The 15,662-nt window shown below is 46.4% G+C and overlaps 1 protein-coding gene across 3 annotated transcripts in view; it reads left to right on the top strand.

Annotated features, from left to right (window-relative positions):
• galnt13 (UDP-N-acetyl-alpha-D-galactosamine:polypeptide N-acetylgalactosaminyltransferase 13) overlaps positions 1–3,524 on the top strand; it is a 65,071-nt gene extending 61,547 nt beyond the window's left edge. For 2 of the 3 annotated variants that reach the window (XM_062458031.1, XM_062458030.1), the window contains one exon: positions 1,952–2,087. Coding sequence is in view for 1 of the 3 variants with exons in the window: in XM_062458032.1 (XP_062314016.1) it covers positions 1,952–2,092 (141 nt within the window). In the remaining 2 variants the exon portion in view is untranslated. Of the gene's footprint in view, positions 1–1,951 lie in introns of all 3 variants that reach the window. The other variant, XM_062458032.1, reaches the window with a different exon arrangement.
• Positions 3,525–15,662: the final 12,138 nt, after the last annotated feature.

Genomic DNA, 15,662 nt, shown 5'->3' with positions numbered 1-15,662 from the left:
GTGGCATAACAACATATCTCTGACGTTGATAACAAACCAGACCATTTCAAAATCGGTTGAAAATTGAGCAAGTTATGGTCATTTAGAAAGTACATGTAGCATCAACACAATGTTATGGGTGAGCGAGTTGACTGTAGCAAGATGGGCGCCATGTGCGGACGTTCGACTCCGTTGTCCGGCAACGCGGACGAGACATCTACCCTTTATATATATCTATGTGTGTAATGCTATGGTCTGTAGTTTTAGATCATTTGAGTGTTCACCCTGATTGTGAATGTTGTCTAGTTAGATGGCAAGGGTTAGGGTATTTCACCACTAGGCCCAGTAGTAGGTTTTCTGAGACTAGTTGCAGGTGACAAAACTTTGAGTGAACTCAATGAGAGAAGGCCGTGACAAACAAAGGTGTAGTAGGTAAAATTGGAGTTCTAGAATGGAAATCTGGAGTTCTAGAAATGTGAATGTACTTGTCATTTCTAGAATAAGATCCAATGGGAAACCCAGGGCATATAATTTACAACCAACAATAAGACCAATGATGATTTCAGGAATGTGGAATGATGTGTGATAGGTTTGCAAAGGAGGGGGTTGGAATAACTAAGTGAATAAAAGACACAACTTGGGAGAGAGAGTGGCCACAGGACTGAAGCCATGTCCCGCTGCTTTAATCTGTAATTAAAGCTTGTATGTGTTTGAAACTGCTAAGAACTCTGTGTTATTTCATCAGAAGAGCCAGGAGACAGTGAACTTGAACTTAGAATTTGACTACAAATTGAACAAGATATTAATCCACAACAGTCTAGGGTAGAGGCGTGTGGAGGTCCAGGCTAGAGGCGTGTGGAGGTCCAGGGTAGAGGCGTGTGGAGGTCCAGGGTAGAGGCGTGTTGAGGTCCAGGGTAGAGGCATGTGGAGGTCCAGGGTAGAGGCGTGTGGAGGTCCAGGGTAGAGGTGTGTGGAGGTACCGTGTGCAGGTACTGTGCGGCTTAAACTTGTAGCAGTGGGCTGTATGTGCACCTGTCAACACAGCAGCTGTGCGTCTCCATGACTACCAGCTCTACAGCTGACTCTACTCACGGGACAGCTTACACCCACTCAGGGCCTGAGTTTAGGACTCTTGTGTATTGTTTTATTTCTTGTGACTGAAGAGGTTATTTTTATGTTCATGATAAGACAATGGGACTTTGTCATTGGGTACTAGCTGGAATGTATCTCTGGCTGTTCTTCCCTGAGTGGCTACAGTTACGGAGAAACAAAATGGCAGAAGTGCATTACCACAGGGAGAGAGGCCATAAATGGTTAAGACCTTTTAAGCCCTTTCTTGTTCTCTCATTCTCTCTCTCTCTTGTTTGCTCTCCATTCCTTTTCCTCCCTCCCATTCTCTCCTTCTTTGTCACTCTCACTGTTCTCTCCTGTGTGCTGTCTCCTCTTTGGACTTGAATATCAACACATCAGCTATTGTTGCACAACCATTAGCCTTAACTGCTTCATAAAAATGTCAGTTATTAGTGCCATGACTGTCATCAGCAAAATTCCTTACTTCAATTTGTCCTTAGTTACAAAGCGCCAACCTTCGTTACAGACAAAATAATTTAGTTTCTTAAACCTGTCAGAATTAGAAGTCCATTTGACTAATGAGCCTAGATTAAACACAATTAGCTTTAGCTTCACATTTCCCCTCAGATGGGCGGTGTGATTCTGCTGGAACTGTGCAACATATCCTGGGAGTAACAGGACAGTCATCACCAGAGGGGGCTGGTGGTGGGAGATGTAACAGGACAGTCATCACCAGAGGGGGCTGGTGGTGGGAGATGTCTTCTGAACCACACTTCCACCATCTCTGACAACTAGAGCAGAAGCCATGACCTAGCTTACCTCATGGCTATAAGCTCACAAATGTATGTGTGTTTGGTCTGTGTGTGTGTGTGTGTGGTCTCTCTGTGTGTGTGTCTCACAGCGGTTGACCTTGCTGCACGTGAACAGTAACCAGTGTCTGGACATGCCTTCGGAGGAAGACAAGCAGATTCCCACCCTGAGGGACTGCTCCAGCTCTCGCTCCCAGCAGTGGCTGCTCCGCAACATGACCCTGAACATCTGAAGGCTCTGCCCCTGCACCTCAACCCCCCTTCACCCCCTCCACCCCCATCCCCTCCACCCCCAACTGTCCAGACTTGTGCTCGGCTGCAGGGCTGGGTGGGGGAGTTTCTGTGGGGAGGGGTAGGAAAGTTCCTCACACTATGCTGTCCAAAGCTCTAATCTACCTGGTACTTTGTACATAAGGTGTTGTCCCACTCTGCCAGGAGATGCTCCATGACCCTCCCTGAAACACTGTGCTGCACGTCCCAGCTTCATATCAGACGAGAGCACATCACAAGGACCTCCAGTATCAGGACTGCGTCCAGGACCGCGTCCAGGACCGCGTCCAGGGCCGCGTCCAGGGCCGCGTCCAGGACCGCGTCTAGGACCGCGTCTAGGACCGCGTCCAGGACTTCGGATGATGTTAAAATCAAAAGCGTTCATATTAATGCCAGTGTAAGACAATGGCCTGGACACCAGATGTCCGTGGTGACACGGAGATGCTGTGACACCAGAGACAATCACCCCTCATCTCTCTGTTGCAGGAGTGGGTGGAGAGATGCATCTTCTCAGACTATGATTGGTACAGTTTACTTTGAGAGTATCACGTCTACTGGGGATCCTTGGATAAGTTAAGGAGAAAGATGCTACTGTTCATGCTTTCCGCTCCAAAACTCTCGTTTGATTTAGTATCTCAGACTTCTTCGAGGCATCATTATGAGAGATACTAAGGTACAGTGTATCAAGCACATCATATCACAATGTTATGAAGCTCATGCTTATACCATCCATATGAAGGTGTTTTTTACAGTAACAATCTAGTTAAATGATTTATAGGCCTAATTATTTGTGTGTGCCACTATGTGTGAATGTTGATTTATTTCCCTTGATTGGTCTAAAGATTATTTTTATTGTAATAAAATAAAAAACGTTGTGGCATCTGTAGATAAATGAAAACATACTAAAAAGGTAAAATTCATATTTGGTATTCTAACATAATATAACAAAACATGAACATTAAACCACATCACATAGTATAATGTCATCTGTCAGTCAAAATCATCTTATTTTAGCCCCAAAGGAAAAAGAATAGCGATTCCTAGTCTTCCTCCATCCACAACAATTACCGTTCCTGTCAGTCACTGTTAGCTAGGGTTAGGGTTAGGTCCAGTAAAGAAGACTGGAACCAGGCTGGCAGTGTGTGTTTAATCATTATTGTTCCTGTAAATACAGAAACAATTATTTTTCTAAGATGCTGTAAAACTTGAACTCTGTCTTTGAAGCGAGGATGTTAGAGGGTGATGAATGTTGGTGCACTGTAGTGTTATATTGGAAATACTGTATGAAAGTACAAAGTGTCTCGATCTTCATCTAAAACACCAACCCTCCTGTGTGCTGACCTGAGACCTGTTACAGTGAGAACATGGATCACATGATGGATCACATGATGGATCACATGATGGATCACATGATGGATCACATGATGGATCACATGATGGATCACATGATGGATCACATGATGGATCACATGATGGATCACATGATGGATCACATGATGGATCACATGATGGATCACATGATGGATCACATGATGGATCACATGATGGATCACATGATGGATCACATGATGGATCACATGATGGATCACATGATGGATCACATGATGGATCACATGATGGATCACATGATGGATCACATGATGGATCACATGATGGATCACATGATGGATCACATGATGGATCACATGATGGATCACATGATGGATCACATGATGGATCACATGATGGATCACATGATGGATCACATGATGGATCACATGATGGATCACATGATGGATCACATGATGGATCACATGATGGATCACATGATGGATCACATGATGGATCACATGATGGATCACATGATGGATCACATGATGGATCACATGATGGATCACATGATGGATCACATGAACACTGTCAATGCTGCTTTATGATTGTCAAACTTACACCAACCAACTGAAATACAACCATCTGTCTCATATCATGTACAAAATATTTACAGTTTTATATTCCAAAACTGGTTCACTTTAAGTGCATGGTACTAGGAATGTAGTTAGTACTTCTACCGTATGTGTTGGTTGTAAAGTGAAGTTACCTGTTTGTACATTTTTGTAAAACAAAAGGCAGACAAGTAATGTCAATGGTAAGGATTTAGATGAAATCTAAATGCGTCTGATTTCAGACTGGGACGTGCTGATTAACCTGATAATAAATTGTGTGTTTGATAATCCTTCCTCCTGATCTCACGTGTTCTGTGTCCTCCCCACATCTACAACTGAAAAGGCTTTTAACTCTGCTGCCTGTCCCTCCACACCAAACACACAAACAAGCAAACTGCTGATGCTGCAAGCATGTGGAAAACCAGGCAGTAAGTTTGTGGAAAACCTGGCAATAAGCGCATCATGATGACAAATGGAAGAAGAGCCTTGATCCAAACTGTTATAATGATCTCCCTTTACGTTACCTGCAGTCTCTTTCACACTTAATAGGAAGACAAGGTGAGGGAGGGAGATGAGTTTTAATAAATATTTGTAAACCTCTCCAAGGCAACCACTCTGTGGCAATTAACGTCTCCCCATGGGGCTTAGTTTGACGACACCAGCCTTCAGGAGTGCCACATGGCAGCGGTGTTGGGGGGGGGAGGGGCTCACAGCGAGGGGAGGCACTGCCAGAACGTCCGGACTGGATCCACTGGATGTGGATAAGATAGGCCAACAGGGACCAGTCCTGGGAGTCCATTAGTGGTGAAATGGTTCTAAAATAATGGGCTTAATGGAGGCCTTATCTGAGGTGTCTCTGTGTGTCTCCCAGACATGAATGCTACTCCTCACCATGGAGACGGGAGGGATTTAACCCTTTCTGCTCTGCACGCCTCACTACATCTCTCACTACGTCCCTCACAATGTCCCTCGCTACAGGCCTCGCTACAGGCCTCGCTACATCCCTCGCTACAGGCCTCGCTACATCCCTCGCTACAGGCCTCGCTACATCCCTCGCTACAGGCCTCGCTACATCCCTCACTACAGGCCTCGCTACAGGCCTCCCTACATCCCTTGCTACAGGCCTCGCTACATCCCTCGCTACAGGCCTCGCTACATCCCTCGCTACAGGCCTCGCTACATCCCTCGCTACAGGCCTCGCTACATCCCTCGCTACAGGCCTCGCTATAGGCCTCGCTACAGGCCTCGCTACATCCCTCACTACAGGCCTCGCTACATCCCTCGCTACATCCCTCGCTACATCCCTCGCTACAGGCCTCGCTACAGGCCTCGCTACGTCCCTCGCTACATCCCTCGCTACAGGCCTCGCTACATCCCTCGCTACATCCCTCGCTACATCCCTCGCTACATCCCTCGCTACAGGCCTCGCTACAGGCCTCGCTACAGGCCTCGCTACGTCCCTCGCTACATCCCTCGCTACAGGCCTCGCTACATCCCTCGCTAAAGGCCTCGCTACATCCCTCGCTACAGGCCTCGCTACATCCCTCGCTACAGGCCTCGCTACATCCCTCGCTACAGGCCTCGCTACAGGCCTCGCTACATCCCTCGCTATGTCCCTCGCTACGTCCCTCACTACACGCCTCGCTGAACAATTTGTTTTCTATGTGCTATTTGCTGTTGTAATGTATTAAACCATATTAAACAGAGACATGTGGGCCATTTGTCATTCTAATGCATCGTTTATCTTGTGCCCATGCTGTGCTCATCACCCATGGTGAGTTTACTGGATAGACACCATCCTGTGACAGCAGGACGAGATCATGGACGAGATCATGGACGAGATCATGGACGAGATCATGGACGCGATCATGGACGAGATCATGGACGCGATCATGGACGAGATCATGGACGCGATCATGGACGAGATCATGGACGAGATCATGGACGCGATCATGGACGAGATCATGGACGAGATCATGGACGCGATCATGGACGAGATCATGGACGAGATCATGGACGCGATCATGGACGAGATCATGGACGAGATCATGGACGAGATCATGGACGAGATCATGGACGCGATCATGGACGAGATCATGGACGCGATCATGGACGCGATCATGGACGAGATCATGGACGAGATCATGGACGAGATCATGGACGAGATCATGGACGCGATCATGGTCACATGTCCTGTGCTTCTTCTCAGGGTTTCTTCTTCTGGCATGTTGATCTGGATAAGAGCTACTAAATGACTAAATGTAAATGTTGTGATTGTGTGGGTCTGACTCCCCCTCTCTTGATTCCTCAAATCAGACATCAGGAGGAAAGAGAAAGGTAAAGCGGAGGGGGAGAAAGATGGGTAGGGAGACAGAGGGAATTTAGTGCAAGATAGAGGGAGAGAGAGAGAAAAGGAGGGAGAGGTGGGGAGAAGGAGGCGACCAGGTGACCCTTGCCCATTAATTGTAGTGGGGACCTGGAGATCCAGCGCCCGGGATGAAAAGCAGCTTTAATTGGACAGGGTTGGAGGACACAATGGGCATCACATCTGCAGTCAAGGGACAGACGCCACACATCTTCTCTCTTGCAGTGTCTGCTAGTACAGTAGAGCCACACATCTCCTCTCAAACACACAGCACTAGAATGTCTCTCTTGCAGTGTCTGCTAGTACAGTAGAGCCACACATGTGCATTTTTCAGACTTTGTGTAATTCCTTATTGACTTATTTAGAGGCAGGCATCTTCTACCTGCTAATCCTCTTTTAGAGACCAAAGCAGTGATTAGGGGAACCTGCTGCTTTCAGCGGTAATTGTGTGGTAATCAATCATCAATCACTAAGGGCAGGCTGACAAAAATCTCCTCGCAGTCTCAAGACGCTCCTATTTTAGACCACTAACACAGCACCACGCAGTCAAACAGCAAAACTTGTTAAGCCTGCGATCAAGGCAGCAGCATCCACACTTCTGACAACAACACATTAAGTTCTGTATGATACTGTGCTACATACAGTATATATATATATTTATACTAATATATACATACGTAGTTGTTTTTTCTTCTATAATTCTGACACTAGCAGAATGGCAGTCAACATGTATTTTCATGAACAGCCATGATGCAGCTGAACATGCAGTCTATTTCAGGTCTGTAAGGACTCATATAACATACACACAGAACCAAGGAACACTCTGGGTTCCAAACATCCTCTTACACAGCTGAATCATGCTGTCTGGAGCCTCATGTTCTGTCAGAAACTCTGCACTCCCGGAGAGGTCTTTCGTTGTCACCAGAGATTCTAGAAAGCTCCGGGTGGCTGACCTGTTGTTGAGTGTAGCGCGTCAACCAGGTCAGCGACAGAGAAGACAGACTTCTACGGCAGTCCTATTGGCCTTCTGATTACCACGGGACAGAGACGGTCTCATCTGTGCATGCTGGGCCCTCGCCTCTGACCCAGATGTGAGGCAGTGTGGAACCAGCCCTCTCCACCACACTGACTCAGTTACATGCCAGAAGGATGGAGGAAGGCTGGTTCGGGCTTCAGTGTGCTTTGGCCATTTTCCAGATCAAGTTAAAGCTCCCTGTTTACAGAGGAGAGGGTTGCCGCATGAATCTTCTCTGCTCTCGGAAATCAATATTGTAGAATTTCCAAATGGTGAATGAAAAATGTTATTTGATTTGCAATAGAAGATGTTAAAGTGGTGATGAACAGTTTTCTAAAGCAGTATCCCCTTTCCATGTGTGCAGAAACAGCAGGGAGATTCATCAGCCCGTCCACCCTGATCACAGCTGCTGCATGCCCGTGCAGGAGTGCTGATCACACAGATTACAGGGCATGATGGGAAATTAGAGAAGATCTCCTGAAGTGATTGGCTGTTCCTCCTGGGGAATGACCTCAAGTGCCATCCAAACTCAAACAGAGTGCAAGATAAACGTATCTCTGTATCTCTGATTAGGTTAATGAATCAATCCCTGGTCTCCCTATCACGTCCTGGTCGAGCTATTTTTATGAAATGGGTTACACAACAACATCAAATTATCTTTCAGCAGCCTCTGACAGGAGATGGTACTCAAATCAAAACATCTCAAAATCTCCAGTGTGACATGCCCTTGCTTTGTATTGGTCAATGAGGAAAAGTGTTCAGCACAATCGTTTTCTTAAAGGAAAGCAAAAGGCTTTAAGAAATAATTAAATAAAAATACTCCACTAAAAATAACTATAGTAAACAACTTAAACAACATTTATAGGGAAAAGGTAATGGATGCAAAAGGCTTTTGAGCAGTACTTTATTCAAGAAGGAAATACAAAACATCCAAAAAGTGATCCTCCCAGAGGGCTCTGTGTTCTGACGGCAACCGGCATCATTGAGCCCTCTCTTCTAGTAAAATCTGGAGACTTCTCCTAGAATCTGGAGATAATATGTATATTTTCTCATTTAGTGCACAATGTTCCACTGCCACTCAATGTGTGCAGAGACGAGAGCTGAACCTCTCGCCCTTTTTCCTTTATCCACAGACCTATAAATAGGAACATTACTAATGAATCGTGTGAAAGGGTCTGTGGGCTGAGGCAATTAAAGGGATTGTTCTGAGGCAATTAAAGGGATTGTTCCGATGGGCTTTTCCATGGGGGCCCTTGTCACAGACCTGACAGGTCATGCCATGAATAAGGAAACTGTCTGCACCACATGCCATGACTTTTGTCTAATTGATAAGCTTTGTTTCAGTTTTTCTGATGTACAGTTAAAGTAAATCTTAGGAATGATTGGCTGGACCTGATGTTTCAGGATCACAATGACTCTTATTGAGAGTCTTGTTGCTCTTGTTGGTTAGTTGTAACTGACTTAAAACTATTGTACTTGCTGTGTAATATATATTTTTTTTTTCACAGGTACACCCTTGCACTTTTGAGGTTCATGTTGTTAAATTGTTTAATTGTAACTTGTTCAACTACATCCTCTTATGGTTGTTCCCTTTGGGACTTATTTAGTTTTCACAATGTATGCTTCATGTTTTGGCTACCCGCAATGTTTGAGGCTATCTCGTTGTTATGATCAGTGACCTATGCACTTTTGTAAAACTCTCTTTTGGAAGTCGTTTTGGATAAAAGCGTCTGCTAAATGCATAAATGTAAATCTATTAAAAGAGCTTGGAAGTTGACACAATGTCCCTAATGAAGCTTTATAAACAGATTTCTGCATAGGGACATAGGGACTGTCACATAGGCTTCAGTTCAGACAGGAATACTTACTTGAGAATACAGCAGTTAAAAGGTATCCAGTTCAGTGTCCAGACTGATCGTTGTCCAGATGAAACCAACAGCGTCATTGCAACAGCGTCATGGCAACAGCGTCATGGCAACAGCGTCATGGCAACAGCGTCATGGCTGCTCAGCCATCTCTGTGAGGTGCCCTGTTAATGAGGCCCAGTACATATGAGATGACCTGTGTCACCCCAAACTCATTATAAAACCACAGAGGACTGCAGGAGCTTATGTGTTGCCTTTACCTGGCACTCATGAAAGCCTGGTAGCTGATACCGCATCCCCCCTGTGAGAGAACTGAGGTACTGTATGGCTTCAGAATCCTGCACAGGGAGCACATTAAAAGTGCTCTGACATAAAGGCTTGTCACAGTGTGAGTCGTTATGCAACCATTCACACGGAAACGTCTCCGTTCAGCCAGCGACCTCTGCGCTGTATTTAGAAGGTGTTCATTTCTGCAATAGGCTCACTCGCTGGAATGGAGCTGAGACATCATCCAGCAGGCAAAAGCTGGAGACTAGATGCCTTACGTGATGAGACCAGTTGGGTCCGATTCTAAGCGTAGAGTTTTAACTGACTTTTCATCTTTCCTCCCCCCTCATCCCCCCTCCTTCCTCATCCCTCCTCCTCCCTCCTCATTCCTCTTCCCCATTCATCTCTCCTCCCCTGGACTCCAGCACAAAGAGGCTAACCCCTAAATTTGTCACATCAGTCGGATCAAAAGATCTAGAATGAGACATTTACAGAACGTCTCTGCAGGGTGTTACTCAGAATAGTTTAACAGATTGCTTGACATGAGGGAGGTGGGGAGAGGTGGGTAGCTTGCCCTCGTTGCCTTGTCATAACAAGGCAATGAGGGCAAGCTAGTGTAGGTGGCTGTCGGGGGTTCAGCTCTGCTCAGGTTAACACTGGATCCTAGGCCGAGCACTGGAACATGTCCACCACTTACACAAGTGCTATTATGGTCATCAATCAATTCAAAACCATTTAATATTTAACAGTACACAGTATTTTTTGTGTTTATTGATTGTGGAGCACTTCACCTCACACTGACAACGTGTTTCAACCAGGAAACCTTTGTTGCTATGTAGCATAGCAATAAAAGAAGTAAACTAGTTTGGTTCTACTCTAATCCACGTGTGATACGTTCCTTCCATAAGGAATAAAGATATCAGCAGTATTATAATAGCATATTGATGCAGTAATATAACTAGTGTTATACTAGCATATTGATGCAGACATAACATAAATTGCCGACAAGAACAAAGTACCCACTGCCATTAACAAGCTGGCGTCTGGTGATCAAGTGTACAGGCTAGCATGGCGGCTATCATTGGACATGTCGAAGCATTCGACGAGGCGAGGGAACAATGGTCGACATACAGTACCGGTCAAATGACCGGTACTGTACCGGTACTGTATGTCGAACAATTTAAGCATTTATGTGGAGGCGAATGACATCAAGGATGAAAAAACAGTAGCAGTGTTTCTCAGTGTCATGGGGGCACCGACATGGACTGTTACGCAGCCTCCTGAGCCATATTAGACTGCGCCACACAAGTATTGTACTTAAGACACACGGGTGAAATCATTTCTCCAGAGGATGTCATCAAGGTGTGCGTGAAGTTTAACAAACAAAGAGCTCGACTACCACTGTATGTAGTAAAAGGTGATGCAGAACCACTTTTTGGGCGAGAATGGCTCAGAAGAATTCGACTTAACTGGCATGAAATCAAAATAGTGACAACAGTATACCAGACAAATGAAGAGACCTTGGACTGTATCCTAAACAAATATACAAAAGTTTTCAGTCATGACTTAGGAACATTCAACGGATATGAAGCGACATTAAATCTGAAACCAGGACATCAGCCAAAATTCTTCCAAGCACGTGTTGTGCCATTTGCAATCAGACCTAAGGTGGAAGAAGAGTTAGACCGCCTGGTGAAGCAAGGGATTGTTTCTCCTGTTCGGTTCAGTGAATGGGCAACCCCCATCGTGCCAGTATTCAAGAAGGGCGGCAACATGAGAATTTGCGGGGACTTCAAGATAACCGTAAACCCAGCACTTTGTGCGGAACATTATCCGTTACTACGGATTGAGGATTTATTTGCTTCACTGGCTGGAGGGCAGCGATTCAGCAAGTTAGATCTCTCACGCGCTTTCGTACAAGTGCCAGTAGATGTGAAATCCCGCAAATACCTCACAATAACTACTCATAAGGGAATGTTTTCATATAATAGACTACCTTTTGGAATAACATCGGCACCATCCATATTCCAAAGAGTGATGGAGCAAGTACTTCATGGGCTACCGTACGTGCATTGCTTCCTGGACGATATCCTGGTCACAGGAAAAGATGATGCTCATCACCTGGCAAACCTTGAGGCGGTACTGAGTTGGCTGGAGAAGGCTGGCCTTCGCGTGAAACCAGAGAAAAGTGAGTTTTTGAAGAGTTCTCTGGAGTATCTGGGACATGTGATTGACGCAGCTGGGCTCCACAAGTCCCCAGACAAGCAACGTGCTATCACTGAGGCTCCAGCTCCAGTTAATGTTAGCCAACTTCGATCTTTTCTGGGACTGGTAAATTTCTATGCAAGATTTGTTCCGAACCTGGCTACAATCCTTCATCCATTAAATGCAATGCTGCATAAGGACGTTAAATGGAACTGGTCTCCGGAGTGCGAGAACTCTTTCCAGGAGGCCAAAGCTCAACTGTTGACTCCGACTGTGCTCCCTCATTATGATCAAAGACTCCCAGTTCGTTTGGCTTGTGATGCTTCACCCTACTGCGTAGAAGCTGTACTCTCCCATGTGACTCCTGATGGTCAGGAGAGACCGGTGGAGCAAAGTTAGAACGTGAAGCACTAGGTATCATTTTTGGGGTCAGAAAGTTTCATACTTACCTTTACGGACGCCACTTTACCTTGTTTATGAATCACCATCCACTTACTACTAGGGGTGGAACGGTACACTGAAGTCACGGTTCGGTTCATACCGCGATTCAGACATCACGGTTCGGTACGAGTTCGGTAAAACGGAGGGAAAAGCAAAACAAACCAGGTTCCTCTACGAGTGAATACGGCGCATTGAAGATGACATTTAAATTCCGATTGCGTCAGTATTTTTTTGGGCCCTATTTGTATGTGTATCTAATGGCTGATTAAGCACTGTAGGGAGAAGTTGATTTTTGTTTTTTTTGCCTCGTTCCAGTGATTGGCACACCTGGGTGATGGCGTCGGATATTTTTAGTCATTTAGCAAATCAAATCAAATAAAATGTATTTGTATAGCCCTTTTTACACGCAAGCATGTCACAGAGGGCTTCACATACGCCCATAGAACTGCCCCTCAACCAACCTAAACCCTCAAGGAAGACAAGGAAAAACTCGCAGAAAAACTCAACAGGAGAAAAAATGGAAGAAACCTTGGGAGGAGCAAGAGGGATCCCCTCCTCCAGAGACGGTTGGTGAGAGAGAGGAGCAGAACACAGGCTAAACATAGTCATACAGTGTCGATGGGTTTTGAAACACCAAAATCCATTGTTCAACTTTATAGATGTAGGACAGGACCGGGAGTCTCGCGACCAGGTCCAGCGTTGGCCGACCGACGACCAGGCAGGTGCTGACAACTCAAACCCCCCACACCACAAGGGATGTGTGTGGGGGGGGACAGAGAGAGGAGAGCAGGTCAATTTATGATGAAAGCAAAAGAGCAGTGATCATACTAGATAGATAATGTGTGGTTGTAGCTAGTGTGTTGTGTAACGTTACACTAGGACTGAAACGTGGCAAGCAAATAATGAATCTAAATTGGATAGCCGAACAGCTAACGTAGTCTCTGCCAGGATACAGCATACCTTTCACCACAATTTATATTTTTTGTACTTGACAATGTTTCAAGTTAATTAGTTATCCAAATAATCGGTTTAATAAGGGGCTAGGAGCTGACTAGCCACCTAGCTAACCCTATTTAACCCTTGTGTTATCTTCGGGTCATTCTGACCCATCAGTCATTGTGACCCACCGTCGTATTGCGACAACTTTACCGCATACAAAAACAAAGTGAAGCATTTTCTTTTAACCGTTGGGCTGTCTCAGACCCCCCACATTGCGAAGGTTAAAAGAAAATTATTTTTATTTGTTTTTGTATTGGGTAAAATTGTCTAAATACAACGATGGTTCGTTATGAACCTTTGGGTCATGTGACCCGAAGGCAGCACAAGGGTTAACTTGTGTTTCTAATTGTGGAGGACGGCAAATTTTAGGTAACCAGTACACATATGTATAGCTACCTGCTGCCAATTATCATTAGCCTTACCTACAAATGCTTCAAGTTTGAAGTTGAATCTTTTGACGCAGAGAGCAGCTTCACCCTAGGCAAACATAGCTTGCATTGAATTGTTGTTTTTGCCTTTTTCTTCTTTGAACACAAATTGATCGTTGAAACGCCAGGAGAAAAATGCAGTGTTGGTGCGACATGTTTGCGATTGCGTTGTTGTTAGGCCGCCATGATCAAAGTTTTAACCAGCTAGTAGTGTCTGTTAAGCAGATGTGAAACGCCACGTATAAAATGCCCAATTTTGCAATTAAAAGGATACAATTTTCAAAAGAAAATCGACTACTCCCAAATGTAAAAGTATCGCAAAGTAATCCTCACTATTTTTCAAAAGTATCTGTAATCCGATTATTTTTTTTGCCAGTAAGGTAACGGATTACAGTTACAATTATTTTGTAATCAGATTACAGTAATCCGATTACTTGTAATCCGTTACTCCCCAACCCTGTGTTTAGTGTGGAGCGTCAGCATGTGATTTAACAACAGGAGCCCTTCCTCTGCCAGGATCAGGATACATGGCCCCACTGCTGCTAAAGAAGAGGGAGAAGAAAGGAAATGGAGCAGGGGTGGAGCAGATGAAGTGGAGCAGATGTGGAGGGGGTGGAGCAGATGTGGTGGAGGGGGTGGAGCAGATGAAGTGGAGCAGATGTGGAGGGGGTGGAGCAGATGTGGTGGAGGGGGTGGAGCAGATGTGGTGGAGGGGGTGGAGCAGATGTGGTGGAGGGGGTGGAGCAGATGAAGTGGAGCAGATGTGGAGGGGGTGGAGCAGATGAAGTGGAGCAGATGTGGAGGGGGTGGAGCAGATGTGGTGGAGGGGGTGGAGCAGATGTGGTGGAGCAGATGTGGAGGGGGTGGAGCAGATGTGGTGGAGCAGATGTGGAGGGGGTGGAGCAGATGTGGTGGAGGGGGTGGAGCAGATGTGGTGGAGCAGATGTGGAGGGGGTGGAGCAGATGTGGTGGAGCAGATGTGGTGGAGCAGATGTGGAGGGGGTGGAGCAGATGAAGTGGAGCAGATGTGGAGGGGGTGGAGCAGATGTGGTGGAGCACATGTGGTGGAGCAGATGAAGTGGAGCAGATGTGGAGGGGGTGGAGCAGATGTGGTGGAGCAGATGTGGAGGGGGTGGAGCAGATGTGGTGGAGGGGGTGGAGCAGATGTGGTGGAGCAGATGTGGAGGGGGTGGAGCAGATGTGGTGGAGCAGATGTGGAGGGGGTGGAGCAGATGAAGTGGAGCAGATGTGGAGGGGGTGGAGCAGATGTGGTGGAGCAGATGTGGTGGAGCAGATGAAGTGGAGCAGATGTGGAGGGGGTGGAGCAGATGTGGTGGAGCAGATGTGGAGGGGGTGGAGCAGATGTGGTGGAGGGGGTGGAGCAGATGTGGTGGAGCAGATGTGGTGGAGCAGATGTGGAGGGGGTGGAGCAGATGAAGTGGAGCAGATGTGGAGGTGGTGGAGCAGATGTGGTGGAGCAGATGTGGTGGAGCAGATGAAGTGGAGCAGATGTGGAGGGGGTGGAGCAGATGTGGTGGAGCAGATGTGGAGGGGGTGGAGCAGATGTGGTGGAGGGGGTGGAGCAGATGTGGTGGAGCAGATGTGGAGGGGGTGGAGCAGATGTGGTGGAGGGGGTGGATCAGATGTGGTGGAGCAGATGTGGTGGAAGGGGTGGGGCAGATGTGGTGGAGCAGATGTGGTGGAGGCAGTACTGGTTGTCTCGTTCTCCAGGTGGCCCAGAGTAATGAAGAGCAGAGTCAATCAATGGCACCTGGGTTGACTTCCTGGACCACAGCTGTGCTCTGGTTGGCCTGGCCGTGTTCTGTCTCCCAACAGGCTGGCTGCAAGCACAACACTATCATTACTAACTTTCTCTGTGAGGAAACCTACTGCACTCATGGCTGGGGGTCAGATGGCTGAGCGGTTAGGGAGTTGGGCTATTAATCAGAAGGTTGTTGGTTTGATTCCTGGCCGTGCAAAATGACGTTGTGTCCTTGGGCAAGGCACTTCACCCTACTTGCCTTCG

Source organism: Osmerus eperlanus, chromosome 3 (assembly GCF_963692335.1).
Source record: "Osmerus eperlanus chromosome 3, fOsmEpe2.1, whole genome shotgun sequence".
Lineage (NCBI taxonomy): Eukaryota > Metazoa > Chordata > Actinopteri > Osmeriformes > Osmeridae > Osmerus > Osmerus eperlanus.
The sequence above is the reverse complement of the archived record's forward strand: the minus strand, read 5'-3'. Positions and strand labels throughout refer to the sequence as shown.